This window comes from Mastacembelus armatus, chromosome 12, assembly GCF_900324485.2.
Source record: "Mastacembelus armatus chromosome 12, fMasArm1.2, whole genome shotgun sequence".
Taxonomy (NCBI): Eukaryota; Metazoa; Chordata; class Actinopteri; order Synbranchiformes; family Mastacembelidae; genus Mastacembelus; species Mastacembelus armatus.
Genome location: NC_046644.1, coordinates 5505882 through 5531042, shown reverse-complemented (window position 1 = coordinate 5531042; position 25161 = coordinate 5505882). Strand labels below are relative to the sequence as shown.

Genomic DNA, 25161 nt, shown 5'->3' with positions numbered 1-25161 from the left:
AATCCAAAGGAACAAAGTTGAGTTTTGTCCGGACTCTGGAATCTGTCTGACCTAGTAGGAGCTTGGCTGGGGCTGAAACAGGAGGAGTTGGTTGAGCTGCAGATGCTAGAGGAGCTGGAGTTTGCGGCGGTGCTGGTGAAGCTGATCCTTCTGAAGCTGGCGTGTCCAGTGGGCTCTGAGGTAGATGGTTCTGAGAGGAGGCCTGCTGTGAGGACTTCTGTGCGTCAGATGCAACATTGATCTCCATTGTTTCCATTTTGGCACTCTTTGCTTCTCTTAATTCCCTGTTAAGAAGCTGCAGAAGACAAGTAACATACACTTTTGGCTCACTGTGTTACAATGTGAAGTCCTGGTAGCATTTGCTCTCAGTCAGTTTTCACCACCAAATATACATGATTTAAGTACACTTGATTAAAGAGTACTGGGTTTTTAACCATGGGATTGGGTACTTCAGTTCCAATGAAAAAAATAATTTCTACCACAGGGAACTGTATTTCAGATGATGCTGTTCTTCCAGCTATGTGTCAGCAGTTTGTTAAAGACCCTTTCCCGTTTCAGTTCCTTCATACACAAAGCCAGACCCACAAATAAATGATTTTCCCAGTTTGGTTTGGAGGGGCTTGACTGGCCTGCATACCCTGAATACCCATTCATTTGGCATGTTCAGTTATCACAAGCTCTGTGTGGATATATATACACCTGCCTTCATAATTTGACTGGATGGCCATACACTGCCATTGAATCCATATTAATATAGGAAAAAAATAATTGCCCACGTCTTTCAATTGATTTCAACTACATCACATTGACAGGTAGTAATAAAGCGGAAGGGGCAGAAAACCCTGTTACCTTTTGTGCCGGGCTGACAGCAGGTCTGGACATAGTCTTGCGTGCTCTGTGTATTGTGACAGGTGCTGGAACCAGGGCAGGAGATGGCACGGTTCCATTTTTAGTGCCTGATGTCCCCTGTCCAGATGAAGTCCCTGTACTAGAGTCAGTCCTAAATGCACCTGAGCTCTGGGCATGCCCTGATGCCAAGGTCGGCACAGGTTTATCCCCATGTCCCCCCGTCGGTGAGCCCGAAGGCAACCGATTAGTCCTATGAGGAGAAACTCCCAGACCTGCCATTGCTGCAGAGCCATCCTGCTGCTGTTGCTGCTGCTTAGTAAGAATGAATCCATTGCTTCCAGTAACAGAACCATGCGGTGGCTCCATGTCTGGCATGCCATTTTCATTTGCAATGAGTGAAGTCTTCATAGCTCCGACTGGTGAGCCGTGTGTCGGGCTCTTGTGCCTCGTGCTGTCACATTCAGTGCCATTGAGCATTGTTGCAGGGGAAGAAGCCATTCTTCCTGCTGCCTCTGTGTCTCCATCTGTGGATCAAAAACCAGTGACACAATGCAAATTACCATGTAAACAAGTCATTTAAAAAATAAATAAATAAATAAAAGGTTGAGTTGGATTAATACCTGATTTCTCCTCATCATTGCTTGCTTGGTCAAGTCCCTCTTTCTTTAGAGATGCACCCTTATCCACGCTGCCCTTGACAAGACCAGCAGGCTAATGGGAAAAGAACAAAGATCTCAAGAGAAAGAAAATGCAATTTTTGGCAACCACATTATTTTCATTATCAATTAGTCTATGAATAACTATCCCTATCAATCAATTCGTCTATAAAGGGTGTAAAATCGTTAACAATGTCTCCCTGTAACCAGGGTAGCCTCTTAAAATACTTGCATTATCTGACAAACAATCCAAATCCCAAGGTAATCAAAAGAAATGAATTACCATCAAATTCCTTAAATAAATTCAATCTTTAAGTCATTTATGGAGTAAAGACGCACAATATTATCTTTCAAACGTGAGGATTTGCTGCTGTACTTTATTTTTCTATTGTAAAATAAGTATTTCAGTTTTAAGTGACAGCGTACAATTAAATAAAACCAAAGACCAAAACAGCAAACCCTCTCAATCAAGAGGCTGAAAACAGAGAAAATGTAGTGTTTTTGCTTGAGAAACACTTAACTGATTAGTAAAACCGATACTGATTCATTTTCTAACAAATAATTAACCAGTTCTAATCTCTTGCTCAAACTCTGATCTTTCATCCACAGAAACTAAAACTTCTCTTTCCGTTGTGCTTTTCAATGATAGGCCTATTTCAAAATCAAAACCTACTGTGACCCCCCCATGCCCTTTCATTGGCTGTCTCTCTCTTTATGTTAAGGCCAACAAGAGCAGTAGGTGGCTGCCACAGCTTCAAAAGGTATCTGCCACAGACTGTCTTTACACCTCACAGGAGGAAGCAGTTAAAGAGGCAACACCAGGAAATGTAAAACACACTTTCTTCATAGCAGACTGTCAACCTTGTGCGCAGTCTGAGTAAATGGGCCCAAAGGAAGCAGAAAAGGCTCGGATCCAGCAGCTGACACAGTTTGATTTCTTTTTGGGTGCAGCTTTGCAAGCCTCCCCTGTTGTTATGAACTCTTCACACTTAAACTTTGTAGATCAAAGGTCAAAGGAAAGTGGACACAGATCAGTTTGGCCTTGAAGAGCAACCACTCACAAATAATCCAGCAGTGAACAGAAAGGTTTACGCTCTGCTTGGCCTAATGCAAGGCTCAGAAGGAGGAGAATAGCAGTAGATACAAAGATAGGTGTGCTGACTGGGCCAGGCGTGCTGAGTCTAATTGACTCAAAAATGCAGAGGAAACATCTTCGCTCCAGAGTAGCCCAATCAAAAGATCATTAAGAAAGAGACCACTAAAAACTAAATCAGTCCAGCCAGATAAAGTCTCCTCTCCAAGGCCTGTGACAGTCACATCCTCAGAAGCAACAGAGCATGCACTCCTGAAACCTGCATACAAGTCAGACACCAACTAAATGAGCCATCAAGACAGCCATTCCAAATCATTCTCCAAACACATGCACCTGAGTCTCTGAGCCGAACACATACATGCACCTTGTCAAACAGCAACAAGGTCAGGCCAAGAGCTGCTCCATGATCACACTAACTGAGGTGTTTCCCAAAGAACATCCAGTCTGGGCCAATCCTCTGTGGCGTATGACCTCAAGCAATCTATAGAGCACATGTGAGGGTGAAGAGAAGAAGAATCCATCACTTCCTTTTGTTTCACGGACAGAGGGAAGCCAGATACAAAAAAACACCAGCCTCATCCCTCCCCCTAGTGGTACAAAGTGGAACATACACATTGGAGACAGAAAGGAGAGGGGGGAAGGGAGGCAGAGAAGGCTGTCTGCAGATCGCCGCCATTTCGCAACCAGATTGTTTACTGACACAACACAGCCATTGCAGCAGTTTTCCACTAGATGGAGAACATATGGGTTTGGAGGATCATTGAGGTGCATAAGGGAGCTGCTAAAAGAAGCTCTAAATGTGAAGCTAAGGCTATAAATGTTGACTAGAAGCCTTAAGTAGCTTATTAAAATGGAAAGATGTTAGAATAGGTTAGGTTAGGTTTCAGTCACGGCTTCAAAAATAGGACTCCAGTGAGTTTGTACTCCAGATGGGATTTTTCTTTAGATTGATTTTTCTCAATAGGCTTGGTAATTTTTAGAAGTAAGCTCTTTATGGATTACTTTGAGATGAAGTCAGGACATCCGCACTGATGTGACCTATCTTTAGATCTATTGCAAGAAGCATAAAAACAAGTGAGTGCTACCTAAACACAAAGCCCAAACAAATTACACATTCAGTTGTTACACTGGCAGGGACGAGCACAGTATGCCAAACAAAAAAACAACATCACCCAATAAAACAAGTGGGAAATTAAAAAAGAAACTGTTGCCTTCCTGACCTCCTTAAACAGTGGCTCCCACATTTTAGGCATAAAAATGAAGCAGGATCTATTTGTGAACCCTTGTCTATGGGCTATGCGCTGTTTGACCAAAGAGTACTTTTCTATTTTTATATTGTTTTGTTTGAATACTCCCAAGAGACCTGATAAGGTGAAACTATCCACTGTGTCACAAGAAAAAAGAATACCAAAAGAATAAGGCAAATGATCTTTAAGTAAGTCTTTATCTATATAGTGCTTTTTTAATTCAAAGTGCTTCAAAAGCTGCAAATCATTTTACAGACTCTCAGTCATCTTGCAACCACCTTTGCAGTCAGGAGTTGAGAACCACAGATCTAATGAAATGTGTCAAAGTCTGGTTATGAATGTACAGTTTTACATTAATTACAAAAATTACAAATGTGGAACATCCTGGTGGCCTCAGGATCCGACACGCTGAGTGAGCAACCACAAAAACCTGTTCCAACCCTCATATAATCTTTCCTCTCCCCCACTCACTTCCTGTTACCTCTCTACTGTCCACTAGCCAAACAAAGGTGAAAATGCCCCCCAAAAAACTTTGCTTTGCATAGAATCCTAATCTCCAGGAATACAGCAATGATTTACTCAGCCAATGGGTCATGGTAGAAATCCACTCAGGAGCTCAAATCTCACAAATGGTAAACATAAAAGCTCACACTGCAGCATCCTTTAGATTGATAAGCCATCACTGCAGCCTTATGTTGCAGTATATTCCTGATCACATAGCCTAGGCTGCACATACATCCACTCCAGGGACACCTCATTATATACAGGCCATGAGGGATATACTGAGAGCAAAGAGGAGAAGGGCTAAAGAAAAGGTCATAAAAAAGGAGACTGGAGTTGAGAAAATCTACTGTTAGGTTAGTTTCCAGATCTTTCAGGAGGTCAGGCTCGTTGTCTGTATCGAGAATGACACCATGTTGTAGGCTTTCTGAGCTGTGATTGCTCTAAATACAGCTGTTGTGCTAATCCATGTGGAGCTCTCTCCAATAACAGGACCCAACACACTACACTCAAATCTGTCATTGATACATCATCACTGCTACCAAAATAAAATAACATTGCTACTCTACATTTAAGTCCTCAATTTCAGGAATAAAGAGCAATCAGTTGCAGCAGAAAATGTCTCGAGAAATGCATCTTACAAATTGATAAACCATCTCAATGAGAAGACAGCAAGAGCTCAAACCAGTTGATTTTAACTTTTATAGAAAATGGCTACAATGAACTGGGAAACAATGATATGCATCTGTTCAGACCATTCAAAGCGAACCAAAGGTGAAGAGTATAAAGCTAAAATGTCTTTTCCCTTGTGAGCCTCCAGGAAGCATCATACCTGCTCTCTTCTCATGGCCTCCATTGAGAAGAAGAAGGCGTCAGAGAGGGAGTGAGTGTAAGAGAGAGAGAACTGTGTGCTTGAGAGAGTGAGAGAGCGAGAGAGAGAGAGGTAAGGGGGAGGACTGAGAGAGGGAGAGAGAGCGAGAATGTGCCGAACAGATTGTTCCTCTTTTTCTTTTCTTTCCCCGCATGCACATTCACCTCGACAGTCATGTGACCTGGTGGCTCCCTCTGTCGGTCCTCTTCTTCACGGGGTCTCCACAGAGCATGCTCAGTTGGTTCCAACTGTAACACCACTCCATTTCTTTAATCTGGAAGACCTTATTGCCACTGAAGATACTCACTGGAACAGACTTCCCAAACAAATGCTGTTCAGCCACTAAGACTGAAGAAATACATATAAAAAAATCCTGCATCATAATGTTTTTAGCTAATCTTCATGCTAAAGCCAACCAGGGGTTTCTGTTTTTCTACTACAGCTACTTCTTTCTACTATTTTTTGTTGGTTTGTTCTTTTTCTTTTCAATGTAAAACTTAAATATGTTGGTCAATGAAGCTTTGAGGAGAAAATAGGCCTTGTGCAAGGCACTAAAGGAATGAAAAAAAAAAAAAGGTAAATGCAGAATAATAAAAGCAAACTGAATGTCAGTGAGGAGTCTGATGAGCCAAACATTTTCCATCATGGAGATCAGGCCACATTCAAACCTCTCAACAGGAGAGTCTTTTGTCTTGACTGAGCCTCGGGCCAAAGAAGGCAGCAAAACACAATGCTGTCAGGCCATGCAACACATATTAAGTCACAGAAATGAGCTGCCAGTTAGGAAAAAGACTGAAAGGACGTTCCAAAAGCAACCACAAAGATCAAGAACAGATAAAATGAAACATTATGCTGTGCACACTACAAAGCCTTGTGAATATAAATGTACAATACCAACTTAGCAAAGTGTATTCACACAGGATCTCATATGTTGTTAGGTCTTTGTACTTAATGCACTCGGTTCAGTTTTCATTTGTCTACATTTGGATTTATTTTCATACTGAAAATATTTATTCTTAGGGCAAAACCTATTGATTGTTCTCATTTTTGACAATTATATTCTGATCAACGGCCTAATAACAAAAAAAAAAAAAAAAAAAAAATCAGCACATAGGGGCAAACATTCCTGATGGTTGATGAGCTAGAACCAGCAAGTACCTGCTATTTTTGCTGAATCAATGACTTAAAAAATTCAGTGATTGTTAGAATAGATAAGGTTTATCAGTAAAATGAGTTTCTCCCCAAGGGTATATCTCAGACATGCAAGCGAAGAGGTTTTGGGTGGCTACTCCTGTTTCACAACTGAGTGAGGACAAACAAACTCATCCTGACATAAGAGCTCAGGTTTTTCAATTTTCAGGAATCGCTCCACAAAAAAAAGAAGTTTGTCCCTCCTACAATGCCAATGTTGCAAATAGGTAAGAATACAGAAGATCAGACACACTGTATGCAAAAGTGGTTAAAAAGTCAACATAGTAGACAAACATTCACAGTGCAGTTTAACAGGAACTGTAGACTTGTTATGATCTATGCAACACCCACCAGCCATGAAATGGCACCACCCAAAAGCACAGAACAATTCACTTCAAAGAACAGCCATTGCTGCCAATGACAAACGCTCAGCCTGTGTACAGGGGAACCTGCAGCAAATGTAATGTGCTTTAGCCATAGTAGAATAAATTTTCTGCTCTATCTCAACCTCTACCAGTCAGTGCCTACAGTGGTGTGAAAAAGTGTTGCCCCCCTTCCTCATTTCTTATTTTTTTTGTCACACTTCAGCAGCGACGGCTCATCCAAGAGGTCACAAAAGACCCCACAACAACATCCAAAGAACTGCCGGCCTCCCTTGCCTCAGTTAAGGTCACTGTTCATGACTCTACCATAAGAAAGAGACTGGGCAAAAATGGTCTGCATGGCAGAGTTCCAAGACAAAAACCACTGCTGAGCAAAAAGAAAATAAAGGCTCGTCTCAGTTTTGCCAGAAAACATCTTGATGATCCCCAAGACTTTTGGGAAAATACTCTGTGGACTGACAAGACAAAAGTTGAACTTTTTGGAAGGTGTGTGTCCCATTACGTCTGGCGTAAAAGTAACACTGCATTTCAGAAAAAGAGCATCATACCAACAGTAAAATATGGTGGTGGTAGTGTGATGGGCTGGGGCTGGTTTGCTGCTTCAGGACCTGGAAGACTTGCTGTGATAAATGGAACCATGAATTCTGCTGTCTACCAAAAAATCCTGAAGGAGAATGTCCAGCCATCTGTTTGTGACCTCAAGCTGAAGCGAACTTGGGTTCTGTAGCAGGACAATGATCCAAAACACACCAGCAAGTCCACCGCTGAATGGCTGAAGAAAAACAAAATGAAGACTTTGGAGTGGCCTGGTCAAATTCCTGACCTGAATCCAATTGAGATGCTGTGGCATGACCTTAAAAAGGCGGTTCATGCTCGAAAACCATCCAATGTGGTTGAATTACAACAATTCTGCAAAGATAAGTGGGCCAAAATTCCTCCACAGCGCTGTAACAAACTCATTGCAAGTTATTGCAAACGCTTGATTGCAGTTGTTGCTGCTAAGGGTGGCCCAACCAGTTATTAGGTTTAGGGGGCAAACACATTTTCACACAGGGCCATGTAGTTTTGGATTTTGTTTTCCCTTAATAATAAAAACCTTCATTTAAAAACTGCATGATGTGTTTACTTGTGTTATCTTTGACTAATATTTAAATTTGTTTGATGATCTGAAACAAAGTGTGACAAATATGCAAAAAAATAAGAAATCAGGAAGGGGGCCAACACTTTTTCACACCACTGTATATGATTAATAATGTATATGCCTTTATGCAGTTAGCCTTTAGCCATGCAAGACCTATACTTTTTGTAGAATTTTTGTTGGGTTTTTGCCATGCTACCAGCAAGGCACGATGAATGGATATGCCATTTGAGTCCACCACTTTGGTTCTGACTTAAACATCTACTGGATGAGCATGACTGCATGCTCACATTACCATTTAACTCAAAGCACAACTATGGCCAAATATGGTCTTACAGAAATGGTAACATAATTGTGGACTATTTCCAACACTAACCATCCATAACAAACATGCAGTTCGGACCAAGTGTAAATCCCCTGTAAGACTCAGCCCTCTTTACTATGGTGGTGATGGTCTGGTTGCTAGGTTTTTTTTTTCAAAAGTGCAATTAAGTAATTAACAGTGCTTGTTCATATTTTGTCTCCAATGACTACTGCTAGGAATATTGAGTACTAAGTTGGGGAACATCTGACATTGTTCAATTCTTGTTCAGTATGATAGCCTGATAAATTAGACTGCCATTCAACTCAATGTTGCTTTCATTTTCACCTGTTTGGCATGTATGTGAAGGGAGGTTACTATGTTATTTTCATTAAAGGAGAATCTGCAGTAGTAGTTGATAGAAATGGTTAAAGTAGGGTGGGTGATCCTGAGAAAAGGAGCAAGAGGAAACTTGATCTTAGACAACTAAACCTCCCCACCCTAGTCGGTCTACCACACCTCTAGAACACGAGTATGTACTGTTTGATTATAATCAATTATGGTTTTTGTTCTTGAAGAAGCCAACTTCATTTTAGTTGTAGCTTTCTCAAATCCAGTCTTCTGTTTGTGAACAAAAGCTGTTCAATAGTTTTTCTTGATTTTTCTAGCATTTATGAATGTAAGAACACTGACATATGCACTTTATTTTCATGTTCATACTGTAAAAAACATCTTCAATACATTGAACATGAAAATACATCAAAATAGTTTAACTCCAATTATTTTACCAATATACGGAAATGTGCCTGCTTATTATTAGAATACCCAAGTGGTATGCCACAAGCTCTTTTTTCAGCACCACTTTTTAGAATGATGTTGAGTATTGCAACATATGGCATTATATATTGGTATTGTATCGTAGCAAAATGAATTGCATCATATCACATTGTACCGCACCACACTGTATCGAGGTATGTATTGAGGTACGTATCGTATTGTGATGTCCTTAAAGATACCCAGCCCTATTGTTTGCTAGAATTTCATACTAAAAGAGCCTCGTAGAATTGCCTACTGGTATACAGTAGTATAAAAAAAGGGAAACAATTTTTTGCAGTACAGTGCTCTTAATTTGCCAATCTGACATATAATGGACCGTCACAGTGAGATAACTCTTTGATGAGAGACGCTCTCCCCCATACACAAAGTATTCTCTTTCCACGAATGATTACCCATTTGTGTGTCTTCATATGCCTTACAAGATGTGTTATAAAGATTTTCATACTTCCTCACTGCCTCTGCCAGCCGTTCCTCAAAACTATCCATTGCTATGACAACTGCTAGTGGAAAAACATTTCTGCTTCCTGCATTAACCCCACCCGCTCCAAATTTCTGACCAATCACACAATAGTTGTCAAACACTGCAGGAGAAAAAAAGTTCTGCCCAAATGGTGTGTTAAGAACAAGCTGCGAGAACTCCCACCCGGCTGCAAGAAAAAAATGACATTCTTTTCTCGCAGCCCTGGGAGAAGAACAAATGCCTTGCTTCTCTTGGAGTATGTATAGGCCTTTACTCTGAACTGGCACTATAGGTTTGTTGCAAGGCATCTGCGAGAGACCACTGCTTTTTCACTGGTGTTACCTGCTCAACTGTCCTGTTTCCAGAAAGCGATACAGCTCGGTGGTGACAGCAGAGATGCATGCTCATTTTCAAAGTGTTTCCAGCAACTTATGGGATATGAGTCAAGCAATGCTTGCAGACAGTCTTATTTCTGTTCACTATTTTCTCTGTCTCGTCTTTGTATTCAACCGCAAACCCAAAATGTACCAGAGATTGGCAAATGTACCAGAGATTTTGCCACAGTGGCAAATCCATAGTAATCCACAATTGCAAATTGCAAAACTGCAAATCCGTGGCTCATAAGTGATATTGAACCATGGATGATGAACCGTACGGTTCAATTTTAAACAGAGAACCGCTATATCCCTAGTACAAACATCAGAAAAAACAAAAGTCTGTCTGCTGAGTGAGATTGTCCCTGAGGCCTGATGAGCCAATTTGGTCTGGGGGTGGAGTGAAACCAACCTGAAAGATAAATTGGAATTCCCACACCAGATCTCTCGTAGACTGATGAAGCTACTCAGATGAGCAGTGAATCATTTCGACCTAAAAATTCAGTTGCCATGACGCAAACTCTAGAAAACTTCACCTGGACAACTAAGAATCTCCACAAACGTAGACGACTTTAGTTTTGTCCATGTCATTACTCCCGTCTTTAACTTTAAAGCCAAAATATAGTGAAAGCTCTGCTTTTAAAAACAAAGGTGCTCCTAAATTATTCAACATTTCACTCTTTCACTCACCTTGCCTCCTGTGTGACAAGACAAAGATGTGCATTTTAAGGACTGGCCCTTTCTACCACAGGCTGGGAAGGCTACGGCGGCCACTTATGGTCGGAGGGAATATCAATATTAGGAGCTGGAATATCGATATTGTATTGTTTTAAGAAATATCAACATATATCTAAATATAGATTTTTTTTGCTCAGCTCTATTTGTTAGCATGTACTGTTACGGTAGGTGTTTTCAGAGCAAACAGTTCTGGGGAACCCATTTCAGGTACTACCCCACTTAAGGAACAAACCCAAGAAATACAGACCTTAAGGACTTTTTTTTCTTTTCGCATTCACACTGCCAACATGTTGAATGTTGACGTAACACGAGCAAAAACTGTCATGCTTCACTTTCGATTCATCAAGTGCTTTATGAATAGCTCATTGAGGCTCAATTAGGGCTGTGCAAATCAAATTTTGATTTTGGCAACAAACAATCACAAAAATAATGTAGGTTAAAAATCATATTACAGGCCAGATTTGCTACATGGCGTTGTCTACACCACAAGTCTTTATAAGCTGTTAAACCCTGTGCCATTGTTTTAAAATTAATTTATACAGAAACAACGTATTGTACAGAATCTGCTTAGTGTTAGCTTTCAAATCGAGCATAGCTTGTTGCATTAGCATGAAATTTAACCTACACTGTTTATTAATGAAATTCTAATTATTAATTATTATATTATTAAATATAAAGTTTTATGAATATTAACATTTTTTAGGTCTTACACCTTTAGCTTGCTTTCGATATGGCCCATTTAACTGTTCGTTTGAATTGTGTTTTGGTTTTCTAAAATTGGTTTTATTGACCTTTTAATGGACTTTCTTCTGATTATGTGGATGTATAGCATGTGTATCTGTCTAGCGTCATAAAAACACAGGTGTTTAAGTTTAATAAATGTATAACAAAGTCAATGAGTAATCACGTTAAATGATCGAGATTTCAATATTGACTAAAATAATAATGATTAGGATTCTTTCCATAATTGAGCATCCTGAAGGCTCAATAAAGCCCGGACTTTGGCACCGATCCATTTGTATGAATGTTTTTCCATGTTCTCAGAACTATAAATATTTTAACTATATGTTCCTCCAATTCAAAAGCACCAATTGACTTAACTGTGTAGTTGGGTGGCTGTGTAGGGAGATAGCATACCAATTTTTAATCCTGTCTGTAAAGGTCTGGGACTGTATTCCTAAACATTCCCAGTGCAAAGAGTAGCTCCTCAGTCTTACTGAACAAATAACATTGGCTATGGGGATTCTATCGCAATTTATTAAGCCCTCTGCTAGAAAATGTATGGCCTGTGATGGGTGTCATCTTTGACTCCAGTTTGATGATTGAGAATCATGTCACTAAGCCTGTCCAGTTTTGCAACTATCATCTCAAAAATATTCCCAAAATTAGATCCGTTTTAAATTACAGAGACAATGAAACAATGATTTGTGCTGTTATTTCTTAGCATCTTGATTACTGTGATTGTCTTTTTAACTGTTTTAGTAGTAAACATCTTAAACGCCGTCAACTAGTCCAGAACTCAGCTGCTAGCCTCTTGTCTATAGCTGGGAGATTTGACCATTTCAGCTTCTTACGCTGCCTCCCAACTCGATTTAGAATTGATTTTAAGATTTTACTTATTACTTTAAAGGCTCTCCATGGCCTTGCTGTGGCCTATATTGTAGACCTTTTAACCCTGCAGGTTCCTTCTCATTGTTTGAGATCCTCATGTGATGCTCTTCTAGTTGTTCCAGCTACCTGGCTATGAACAAAGTGATTTTGTTTTATGTCTATGTCTGTCTTGCTTTTATTTTTTAATTAGTATAGAATTTGTAATTTGTAACAAAAGTATTTTATAAATAAAATTTATAATTATTATTATTTCTGAGACAACTCTTAGACTTTTTTGCATTTTCCAACTATTTACTTTAAAATTTTAAGCATGGATCCTGGTAAAGAAAAGTTATTCATGATGCATCTTAACCCTAGAGATCCTAGGGTGGATAACTGTTAGGAGTAGGGATGGGGACTTTTAGGAGGCTACAGGGTTTCTTAAGCAGAGAAGAAAATTCTGCAAAGACAGAGGGAGAAGAAATGTGCTCGAAACACTGAATGAGTTAATGAGTTAATCAAACATTACAGATTAAATCGTGTAGGAATAATGTTTTGTGGTTGATCTTATTACAGATGCATTCACATGCTAGACTACTTTTACTACTTACTACTTATTACTTTTGCTAAAAGATAACCTGAATTTCCCTTCAGGGATTTATAAAGTTTATCTCGGAGGTACCACAGCATCAATGTTCATGTTGTTTTCAGTGTTGACTATAAACAGAAGGGCCTTTTTTTTTTTTTAAATAGATTAAACGTGTGTGATTGGGTTAAATTATACAAAAATCAGCATGTTTTTTCAAAGTAAATGCTTATAATATACCATGCACTTTTGTTTGTGTGTGTGGAGGTGTGTTTTGTTTGACAACCAATCACAACGTTCAAAAGGCACTTTTTGGAACAGTTCTAGGGACTGTTCTAGGTGCTACTCACTGAGGAATGGATCAGAAAATTACAGACCATAAGGGCCTTTTTCTGTTTACATTCGCACTGACAGTAGGAACGTTGAAGTAACATAAGCTTGCTGATTGTCCCTATAGTGAGGTCACTTCTGTACAACATTCAACAACGAAACTAGCAAAAATGTTCATGCTTAGTTTTGATTAATCTAAATCTCTTTAAATTTTCTTTCATGGATAGGTAACCCAGACTTTGGCGTTGGTAATTTGTTTTGAGCTTTGTTCTGTACCAAAAGACTGTTTACGAAATTTTACGAAAATGGCAGCTGCTGGTGCCACATTGTCTTAAGTTAATGTTTGACAAATCAACATAAATGTATGTCACTCATGGTTCCTATTGTACTGGAGAAGTACTTACTTTGGAGTAGGAGCTAAAAAAATCCGCAAAAACAGCATAATAATAAGTATTATAAGAACTACAAAAAGGTTCCCCCAGTCCAAAAGTCCCTAAAATGATACATCATACTTTAAAACAGTCATATTTCTGTGAAGATTCTCAGTCATCCAGGTGAAGTTACAAAACCAAAATTTTAGATTCCATAGCAGCTTTCTCTTAGACTGCTGAAGCTACTCAGATAAGTAGTGAAACGTTTTGCCCTAAAAACTAGAAGTCCAGTTGCCATGACTCAACCTCTACATTACAACAGGGTCAGCCCCGCCTCCTTACTGAGATAAGAGTTTTTATCTTCTCCTTGCTCAGAGCAGCGCTAAGATTGGGTCTAAATCACTCTTAAGTTAAGACTCCTAGCTAAAGGATTATAAGCTACTTCAGCGACTGTAAAAAGTGATGGCCATTCTTAGCGCCTTGGGCATGTCAGAGCAGCAGTGTAGCCCACAGGTGTGTTCTTCAATGTTTTAGACAACAAAGGAGGTCTACAGAAGAGACAGATAATAGGGCTGTGCAGTTAATCGAATTTTGATTTTGATTTCGGGTCTAAACAATCACAAAAATCTATGTATGTATGTAAGTAATCGAGAAAAAACAATTATTCCATTTTTCAAGTTATTTTGGCCTGCGTTCTTAATGACGCACATGCGCACTTTTGCCCCTTCAGAACCCCAAACTCTCTCAGCCTATACTTTCAGTGCAAACAAGTCACGTATGTGGTATCTTGTGACATTTAAAAATCAGCGCGAGTGAAGATGGTGGAAAGAGAGCAGCCACAGCAGTCTTTGGGCAACAAAAGAGGTAGAAGCAATTCCATTGCCTGGATTCAAAGACGCGGACGTGGATCAAAAACATTATGTACAAGATTTTCTATGCCGTGGTGTCAGGACCGCTTGATAACACCACAAATCTTTTTAACCATCTAAAATTTAAACACAGATCGACGTATGACCAACTAATAAAAACGAAACAGAAAGAACAATGAACAACACCCACAACATCCTTCGCTACACAGTTATCAATTAAAGACACTCTTCAGTGCAATGCTGAAGAGTATAAATAGCATGTATAAAGAGCAATGCTATTTATACATTTGAATATCCATCCATCCATCCATCCATCCATCTTCTATACCCACTTTTTCCTGAATCAGTGTCACGGGGATCTGCTGGAGCCTATCTCAGCTCTCTCTCTGGTGGAAGGCAGGGGTACACCCTGGACAGGTCACCAGTCCATCACAGGCCATACATTTGAATATATTTTATATTATTTGTTTTAAGGAGAATTCATTGTTTTGTTCAATAAATGTTACATTGCAGCTCCACCATCTCCAGAACATTTTCCTCTAGTACCACCATTAAGTCAATACCTTCCTTGGCACGTTTGTCAATTACAAGGTGTCTCAAAAACTTAAAGCTAAAAAATTTCATGTGGCAGTTCATAATGCCCAAAAATAACACTCAGTGTTATAACTAAAAACCTTTCCTCTGTCCGCCTCTACCATCAGGCCAAAGATCCTAATAACTCAACAGACATCAAAATCTAACAAAATCTAACTGTAAAATTTGTTTCTGGTTCCATTTTTTTCTATTTTATGCCATGCACATGACAAACTTTCACATGATTTCATATAATACAATCGCAAAAATGTCAGCTGGGGAGTGACACCTTTCATATTAAAAGCTACACATGCTTCAAAGTTCTGTTTGTTTGTTGAAGGTGACCGTGAACTCTTTAAAACTTAGAAAAACAGTTCTGTAACTGTACTAACTAAAGATAGGCCTGGTCCCAATCAGAGTCATCAAATTTGGGTACCTGTCAGCCAAAGAATAATTCACACTGAACAGTAGAGAAGGTTTTACCTGCATCTGGTTTAACTGACTTCACCAACATTCAGCACAGGAGCTGAGCATATCAGGACAATGAATAATGTCACCACCCCTGTTTACTCTACAGTTAGCTTTGAGGTTAGGTAAATTTGATACTAGACTGGGTTTGTTGAAGTTTTTAGCATATCCTGCCTTGCTCTAAGTACAGCTAAACATAAAAGGCTGGAAAAATGTAAGTGAACTTGTGGGCTTCTCAACTGATAATTCAGTTCAGTACAATTATAATTCAGCAGTCTACAACTGAAATATCTGATGGAGCTGACAGCTGAGTAATGAAAGTAAAGTAAAAAGTCATATGGCAGTACAATCATACCCTGGATGGGAAATGCCTGAGACAATATGGCCGCAGGTAGCTGGTATCCATCACAAAACCAATAATGGCTATTTCACCTCAACAGTGTATTCAAGCTATCACAGCCCAAAGCACTGCTTGACAACCAAGTCTCTTCTCCTGCTTCACCTCCCGTCTGAATGAACATAAATAAATGCAAACCGTACATGAAGTGACCAGAAAAGTAGAACCACCTTTACGATGTAATGCAAAGCCATATAAGAGATCTGCAGTTAATCTCAAGCTGAACTCTAGAGATTTTTACCCAAAAAATTGTGATTACTGGCATTTGAAATGATGTCATTTACATGGTGGATTGTTCCTACATTAGTGCAACATTAAGAGCAGCACTGCCCATTTACTGTGAGAGGACAAGCTGTTAGTGTGTTGCTATTCGGCCTCTGTGTAGTCAGCTGCTGTCTGTCTGGACAATCCTAATGAAGGCTCTTTATAACAAAAGCTCTCAACAGGAAGTTATGTTTTCAGAGTCAGCATGCATTGTAACCTTTGGAATGGCTGAAAGAAACTGCAAGATGAGAAACAATCTTATACACCACCAAGCAAAAATAGTGGTGAAAGGGTGAACTCTGGTTCAGTAGGCTCTATGTATATATGTTGATGAACCAGACCCAACAGATATGAATCAGATCTGCATGTTTGATGGTCTGGTCAGACAAACACGCTGAATGTATATGTTTTTATCTCAACTGCATGGGTGTATAACCAATAGGGCTGCAATTAACAGTTTTCCACCTTGTAAACAAATGTTTGGTATTTTTACTAGGAAAAACAACTGAAATAATTAATCCTTTATCAGTATAGTTAACTATTGATTATCTGTCAATCAACTAATCAATTCAGGTCTATGGTGAGCATTTAGATTCTGATGTCTTAGACAAATATCTAAGACTATTAAACAGAGCAAAATTATATGCACAACCAGATGACACAAGGGCTTGTGGAGAAATCACATGAATTATTGTGGTTTTTCTTTTATAGTTTAATTGCCCTGGCTCTTTAAGGTCATTCATGTATCTGTGTGTAATATGAATCAGCATCTCACAAATGACAGTATGAGGAGTCGGAAGCTGAAAGCCCCACACCTTCATTGCAAAACCTCCAGATACTCTCGGCTCTGCTGAGGAGAAATCCTCACAACCGCTATTCGAGCGACCTCTACCGAACAAGGCTGGATCATATCTCTCGAAAAATAAAAAGAAACAAAAGACTCGAGCTCAGACACATTTGTACAACTCAGAGCTGCTTCTGTCGAGCAATCACCCTAATAGGCCAGTCATTAATGATAAAACCCTAACAAAATAACAGTCAACTAGTTACAGCCTGCCGTGGACTGTTGTGTGCCGAATGAAAGCATGACAATACCTGCAGATAGCTAGCCAAGACAAGCCAGCGCCAAAAAAGAATCCCTGATAAAGTTTAATGTGGAAAAAAGAATCATGCAGAGAATACAAAAGCCGGTTTAAGAGCTGGCGCCATATGTTTACAGTGGGAGGCTGTAGCAGCATTGCCAATGTTGCTTTCATCTGACTGCATCAATTATCATGCAGCTAACAGGCTGCACAGCACAGGAAAGATTACAGTATGAGCCGGACATTTGGCCCTATTGTTTCAAACTACACAAAGAATGGCGCCTGTCGTTCAGTGAAGATGATAAGCCCCAAAATCAGGTTTTCTGGGCATTGAGAAAGTGTGCACACACTGCTAACAGGCACGGCTGCTAGCAGCTAGCTAAACAGCAGTGTACAAATTAGCTCTCAGTAAGCCGGTGACAGACAACACAGCTAAACCATGTAAGGTCTGCTAACACTGTGTGCTAAAATGCATGCATATCCATCTGAGGTTTATTCTGAATCGCTAAAGCTGGACAGAGGCAGGACAGTGACACAAGCCTGGACCATGTATGACCAAACCATGAATTAGAGCCTCTAACGCGCCAGTATGGACTATTCAGGTTCCGGGGCGCAGCATCTTCCTGCACATTCAGTTGCCCTCCGGTCCAGCACAAAAGCAAGAGACTCCAGGCTGCCAGTGGGCAATTTACGACAAACTGACACCACGACACCGACAGTTTGCCCCTTTACAAAGACTGATTTTGGCTCCCGGGCGGAATATATTTCCCAAGGCGCGGGAAACAGTGTGAAAGTGAAAAAAGCTTAGTGTAGATAAGGCTCACACACTCACCTCGGTCCCTACCGAAGCCATGGTGCCTGGACGTAAACCCCGCCCACTCGTGATTACGTCACATTTATTGATTTGTAGACGTTGTAATACCACACCTGTGGTATTATCAATAATACTGCCAATAATTCTAGAATAATACTAATACCAGATAGATAGATAGATAGATAGATAGATAGATAGATAGATAGATAGATAGATAGATACAAACATACATACATACATAGTTAAGAGTGAAATATGAAATACTAAAATAATAATGCAATAATAAAATACACGTAATAAACACGGGTCAATGTCAAACCTACCACACCGAAAAGGCGCAGTTTTTCCAACACATTAACATATCCAACACACAGGCAGTCCCTTCTTACCTATTCTTCTTTTTGGGGAAACCACCCCGTGCAGACATGGACTCAAAAACACAAGAAATAAGCCCTACTCACGAAAACAACATACTACTCTACCAGCTACCCAGCTACAGTGCAGTACTCCTTTACTTGATCACACTATACATCCAAAAATTCAAGATCAGAGAACAAAAATGGCACCATGGTCTCTTACAATTTTACCTCTCTCTTTGTAATATCAACTACTGAGGCAGTGGAGGCCATAAGGACAATACATGAAGCAAAAAACCCACCTCAGGGCAGATATGTGCCCTGTGCCCTCTGCCTAAACATTACAAATACAAGGAAGACTCCATGAATGCAACTAATAGGAGCTAATTTGTTTTCATTGATGAACTCACTGGTTACTTTACATATTAAAATTTTACATTTAAAAAAGCATATAATAAGCTTATAAAATACAGTGCACTTTTATAGATTGAGTCAGTGTTTCCTGTTCCCTTTTTGGCATGAAACCATTTATAGAACAGTGTCTAATTGGGGCCCCTTATCATGTTTCATATGTTGTAGTAGTAGCTTTACCAAAGACACATTTTCTCTATTCTAAGTGAGTTTCATTGAAATAAGTACCAGTAAGTAAGGAAATAAGTAAAATGCTATAATGCTGATCTGAAACGCTCACTCATAAAAGTTAATACAAATTTCTGTAGCAAAACTGTTTTTTTTTTACTCCACAAAGTCACTCAATGACCTCTCAGTTATACTAAGTTAAACAAAACTACCTAAGATATAGTTATTCCAGTAAGAAAGTATCTAAAACTACCTATACAACAATAAACTGCTGTTTACACACTGATGTGTCAGCTGTAAAGGTTTGGCAACTTATACCGTTGTTTGTGTCATTGGTATGTTCAGCTAGCTGATGTCAGCGCTTTGCACACCAGCCTAAACAAAAATCTAATCATACTCAGTAGCTAAAATCACATTTGTGCAGAGCCATATGGCTTATCTGATCACAGCCACAGGGGCCATCTTACTATATAATGACACCCTCCACTTCTAATACTACTTTTAATATAGATGTAACAGAGTATTATAAAGTTATTGTGCTGGTACTTTTAAAATTGTAAGGGTTTGCTGATTGATCAATGGGGACAAACCTACTTCCTACCTAATTTTTGTTTAGTCAAGACCAATACATCTAATAGATATGACTGATTTGCATTTTAAATCGATGGAGGAAATCTATGCTAACTGGCCTCGAACAGGGAGTAGAATGTACTTTAAAAATCTCTATAGGACCATAGTTTATTCCTGTAAAATTTATTTGAAATATTGGATAAATGGGGAAATGATTAAGAATGAAAGTTCATTACTGTGCCTGGCAGTAGTGTCCATTCAGTTCTGAACTTTTTGGTTGTATCACTATCATCTTTAGCAGATGGTGTTGTCATTGAAATGTACATGTACACATTCCTCTGAGCACTACTGTATAAGGACTCTTGAATAGACCCACTGACATGAACTGTTTTAACTGATCATTTGTTTTATGAAGCCCTGTATGACATCTCATTGTCACACCATACTAGTCATATTCTTTACCTGTTTGGATTCATTTTGTTCATGTTATATTTTGTCAGAAATGAAATTAACCTGCACTCTCCCCCACAGGGTTTTCAGCATACCCATCTGAGAACAGACTATTTAGTTTAATAGGCAGCACAAAACTAAGTATGAATACATACTGACTGCGTATCCACCAATATAAATCAGTAAATGCATCCAGACAACAATGTAAAATATCAGTGCACTTGCATTAATTCAAAACAAAAGAAGGAAAGTTAACACTGGTTTATTTCCCCATAAGAGAAATTAGTCTCTACTCTGGTACAATATATTTTATTCTGAAGTATGCAGAGGAAATAGAGTAAAAATATTATATTATAGGCAATTATAACTACTCTCTAAATTAATAAAAATTGCTATTAGGTAAACTGACAGAATACGGCTATATACAGAACAATAGGGAACTTACAAATAATAGCAGATTTTTAATCATGTGAAAAACATCTGCAAAGTTAGCTTATTCATTTATCTGTACCAGATATATACTCTTCTTGCTGGATCACCACACCTACAATACAAGCCCTCACGGATGCATAGTAAGCTCCACATACTTTACATTAACCAGGCATTTTTGTCTTTATTGTCTCACAGAGAGCTGACAAGAGATGAGGTGTGAGATCCAGGATGACCTGCAACAAAGGTCCTGGGCCTGACTTAAACCAGTGTCACATTTTGCATTTAGATTTTACAAACAAAAAACATAGTGAGATAATGTGATGTGTTGTTAAAAAAAGAACAGCACAACAGAGTAAGTAGTTAAAAATTGGCTCTACAACAACAAACTACAACATCATGATGTTAGTTACACACATCAGTAAAAAAAAAACACTTCATACTTTTTATATTTTACAACTATGCTTTTAATATTTTATGTAGGATTTACATGTGATGTTTTCTTCATTTAAATAAGTAAAGGATATGAATACTAAACTATATTTCAAACCAGCCTTCTCATTATGTGGTGGGTTTTAAATTCTGATACGATTGGTTTGGTGGTGGCTCTGCTGAGGATGATTTATTGTGTCCTTTTTCAAGTCAAAGCTGTAGCATGTTCTAACTGAGAAACCGATCCATTTTCTCAGGATTATGATCAGTTAGTGTGCTTCTGTGGCTCTAGGCGTGTCAGTATAAAATTTATGTCTGTGGGGTGGAGTTGGGTTTGTTTTTGTGATGCATGTAAATCACAGTAAGTTTCATCCATCCATCATCTATACCCACTTATTCCTTAACCAGGCTCACAGGGATCTGCTGGAGCCTATCCCAGCTCTCTTTGGGTGAAAGGCAGGGGTCCACCCTGGACAGGTCCCCAGTCCATCACAGGGCCACATAGAGACAAACAACCTCACACACTCACACTCACTCCTATGGGCAATTTAGAGTCACCAATCAACCTGACATACATGTTTTTGGACTGTGGTTTTTGGAAACCAGAGTACCTGGAGAAAACCCACACAAGCACAGGGAGAACATGCAAACTCCACACAGAAAGGCCCCTGATGGGTTTCAAACCAGGAACCTTCTTGCTGTGAGGCAACAGTGCTAACCACTGGTGCTGCACCAGTACGTTTCAGTGTAATTAAATAAGACATAATATTATTATCATTATTTGTATTATCACAGTACTATATAAATTAAATGACCTCGCCTTGCCTTGAAGACATTTTACCCGCCAGAGGAGGGCGCCATAGCAACGCATGTGACGTAAGGTGCCTAAATCCGGAGAACGAAGAAGCCCGTATGCTCGGTAGCTCTGCAGTATCCGGTAGTGGCTGTGGTTCAGTTGTCCGGGAAATACACCGGATCCCGTTGTGTCTTTGGCTCCAGGACCAAGTTCTGGTGCGCGTAGCTTAGCCAGACAAGCTAACCGGCTGTGTCTTACAGTTAGCTAACTGAGCTTAGCTAACAGGCGACATGACCCAACAAGCCGCTGCTCTGCAGACCTACAACAATGAGCTTGTTAAATGTAAGTGACTTGTTTTTCTAGTTCTGTCTGCTTCAGTAACTTAATCGGTGAAAACAGTGTTATACGTTCTTGTTGTTCATGTTTTTCTTCGCCTCCTGACAGACCTGTTGCACTTTTCTCTTCTTCCTCTCCCAGTTTCTGAGCTCCCCGCTGCACTGACCTGCGAGTAGTTAGTAACTAGTTTTATTAACGTTACCGTACAATCTGATTAACCTAGCTACATTTTATGTAGACATCACCAGTAAGTGAGGCTTTAACCCTCCGCAGACCACATACTGTAATACCTGAGCCTCGTTACCAGATCTAAGATCAGATCTAAGGTTGGTTGAAACAGCTGGTCAGAAATGTTCAAAATTGACGAACACTATATGAAGTAAAATGTCCAAAACATCTCCAGAGCTTCATGCACAGCAGCTGTTTTGTTCAAATAAATTGTGCAGGCACATGTAAAGCACAATAGGTTGTACAGTGTGAGTGTTACCTAATAAACTCAGGTGAGCGCAGATTCAGGTTTTTAATGGGATCTGGACTAAAGGATATTAAAACCATTTTAAGTTTTAGAGCAAATATTTTTTCCCACAAATGTGGCTCACAGTGACATTGTGATGCTGATCATTCTGCCCAGCCAAAAGTCCAACTATTTTTAGAAAAGTACAGTTTTCTGTAGTGATGTCATCATCACAAAGGGACAGGATCATCTGTCGCTGACCGTCTGTGAGCCTCTGGTGTAATGAACCTTTTTGCCTTTATCAGGTATTGAGGACCTGTGCTCCAAGCGTGAGGAGCTGAACCGTCAGATCAAGCAGGAGGAAGAGGAGAAGGAGCGGCTGGAGCACGACATCCGTGTCCTCTCAGAGAAGCTCAGCAGAGTCAACGAGAGCCTTGGACAAAGACTCGCTGCCCTCACCACGTTCGATCGCACCATTGCTGAGACCAAGGCTGCATACACCAAGGTGTGTGTCTTAACTGTTGCTTTTTTCCTTTGGTGGTTCATACTCTATACAGTGCATTCAGAAAGTATTCAGACCACCTTCACTTTTTTGACAATTTTATGTCGCAGCCTGATACAACTGTTTAAATTCATTTTTTCTCAGTAATCTACAGTCAGTGTCACATACTGACAAAGTGAAAACAGAATTTTAGAAATGTCTGTAAATTTATTAAAAAGAAAAAACTGAAATATCACATTTACATAAGTATTCAGACCCTTCACTCAGTACTTAGTTGAAGCACCATTGGCACCAATTACAGCCTTGAGTCCTTTTTGGGTATGATGTAACCAGCTTCACACACCTGGACTGGGGGATTTTCTGCCATTCTTCTTTACAAATCATCTCAAGCTCAGTCAAGTTGGATGGGGACCGTTGGTGGACAGCCATTTTCAGGTCTCTGCAGAGATGATCGACAGGGTTCAAGTCAGGGCTCTGGCTGGGCCACTCTAGGACATTCACAGAGTTGTCCCTAAGCCACTACTGTTGTCTTGACTCTGTGCTTAGAGTTGTAGTCATGTTGGAACCTTCAGTCCAGTCTAAGGTCCTGAGCAGAACTGGCATTGATTGATCAACCCTGACCAGTCTCCCAGTCCCTGCTGCTGAAAAACACCCCTACAGCTTCATGCTGCCACCACCATGTTTCACTGTTGGGATGGTATTGGCAACTGATGAGAAGTGCCTGGTTTCCTCCAGACATAATGTTTAGAATTGAGGCCAAACAGTTTAATCCTGGTTTTGTCAGACCAAAGTACCTTGTCCCTCACAGTCTGAGAGTCCTTCAGGTGCTTTTTTGCAATCTTCAAGCAGTTTTCATGTGTTTTGCACTGAGGTGAGGCCTTCTGTAGAGTGGTGTGTGCCTGTCCAAATCCCGTCCAGTCAATTTAATTTACCACAGGTGGACTCCAAGCAAGGTATAGAAACATCTCAACAACGATCAAGAGAAATGGGATGCGCCTGAGCTAATTTTCACATTTTGTTGCAAAGGGTTTGAATACTTACGTAAATGTGACATTTCAGTTTTTCCTTTGTAATAAATTTACAGACATTCCTCAAATTCTGTTTTTACTTCATCATTATGTGGCACTGAGTGTAGATTAATGAGAAAAAATAAATAAACAATTGTAATATCAGGGTAATGGTAATATGGTAATATCAGCAAAATAACAAAACTGAAAAAAGTGAATGGGGTGTGCATACTTTCTGAATGCACTGTAGTTAGTGACGCACCAGTCTGTTGTCTCTCTGCAGCAGTTTCATCTCACTCAGTAACGTCCCACTAAGTGATGCTGAACTCCCTAAACTCTCAAACTAATCAATGCAAACAACAACACTCCAAAGCTGCTCTTATTAAAAAACAACAAGGGTGTGCCTAACCCCCTTTTTTAAATTACTTTCAGAGTAAGCATCCTGTGACTGTTTTTTTTTTTTTTTCCTATAGATTCTGGAGAGTTCCCAGTCTCTTCTGAGCGTCCTGAAGCAGGAAACAGAAAACCTCAGTAAAACCACAGAGCCCCGCAGGAAGGAGCACTAATGATAGTGAAAGGTCGCTCCACTTGACCACAACAGCAAACTTGACTCTGCACTTGTATGTATTATACTCCACTCTGGAGTATTTGTAATATATTTGATTTGTTGTAAATTTGTTATTCCAATAAATGTGTTTCATACCACTCCTATCAGAATCCACTTGCTTGCTGTCAAACATCATGAAAAAAAATCAAAGGATGGAAATGACACATACACAGTATTTCCATTTGTTCAAGTCTTCTATTTATTGAGCTTTCATTTGTACAAGTATGACATCACTTTTTTTTTTTTTTTTTAATTTTCATCTGCCCAAATTATTGACAATAATTTTACAATAAGCACATCTGCCGCGATGTAAATTTACAGACGCGGGGTAAAGTAAATGGAGTTTCTACCACAGAGTTGCTACAGTGTGACCAACACAAGCTGCTCTCACTTTGCAACAGGAGGAGACAGGTGGGAAAACAGTGTGCGTGATGGGTGACACCTGGCAGCCTCACCCATACTTACGCTTCAGAAGGTCCCAGTAATGACCATCAGAAAATGTTCTTGCTGGTGTCAGTTAAGACAATCAGTGAAGTTTCCCACAATTCACTCTGCCTCTTTGGTCCTTCAGTTTACGGAAAGACAGCAAAAAAAAAAAAAAAAATCCCCACAAAGAGTAGGCCTCCTCTTTGGGGTTTTGGTTGAAGGCAGCAGTGACCA

At 39.7% G+C, this 25161-nt stretch overlaps 2 protein-coding genes across 5 annotated transcripts in view; one reads left to right on the top strand and one right to left on the bottom strand.

The window, feature by feature from the left end:
• ehmt1b (euchromatic histone-lysine N-methyltransferase 1b) overlaps positions 1 to 18034 on the bottom strand; it is a 32560-nt gene extending 14526 nt beyond the window's left edge. Inside the window, exons 1-4 of one of the 4 annotated variants that reach the window (XM_026297804.1) lie at positions 18002 to 18034; positions 1470 to 1560; positions 850 to 1373; positions 52 to 295 (exon numbers count right to left, since the gene is read on the bottom strand). In XM_026297804.1, the coding sequence (XP_026153589.1) occupies positions 52 to 295; positions 850 to 1373; positions 1470 to 1560; positions 18002 to 18022 (880 nt within the window). In that variant the 5' untranslated portion in view covers positions 18023 to 18034. Of the gene's footprint in view, positions 1 to 51; positions 296 to 849; positions 1374 to 1469; positions 1561 to 2962; positions 3009 to 5178; positions 5236 to 5381; positions 5610 to 18001 lie in introns of those variants that run through there. The other 3 variants (XM_026297805.1, XM_026297803.1, XM_026297807.1) reach the window with 3 other exon arrangements.
• Positions 18035 to 21709: 3675 nt separating this feature from the next.
• Positions 21710 to 24603, top strand: ssna1 (Sjogren syndrome nuclear autoantigen 1). The gene is made up of 3 exons (XM_026297788.1): positions 21710 to 21937; positions 22691 to 22890; positions 24368 to 24603. Exons 1-3 carry the CDS (start codon positions 21886 to 21888, stop codon positions 24458 to 24460), a joined length of 345 nt encoding a protein of 114 aa, XP_026153573.1. The 5' UTR covers positions 21710 to 21885; the 3' UTR covers positions 24461 to 24603.
• The last annotated feature ends 558 nt before the right edge of the window (positions 24604 to 25161 follow it).

What these genes read in the sequence shown, in the direction of transcription:
- ssna1 (XM_026297788.1), top strand. Translation starts at nt 21,886, where the DNA reads ATGACCCAACAAGCCGCTGCTCTGCAGACCTACAACAATGAGCTTGTT. An exon ending in CAACAATGAGCTTGTTAAAT is followed by an intron (nt 21,938 to 22,690) that starts GTAAGTGACTTG and finishes TGCCTTTATCAG; the next exon opens with GTATTGAGGACCTGTGCTCC. An exon ending in CCAAGGCTGCATACACCAAG is followed by an intron (nt 22,891 to 24,367) that starts GTGTGTGTCTTA and finishes TTTTTCCTATAG; the next exon opens with ATTCTGGAGAGTTCCCAGTC.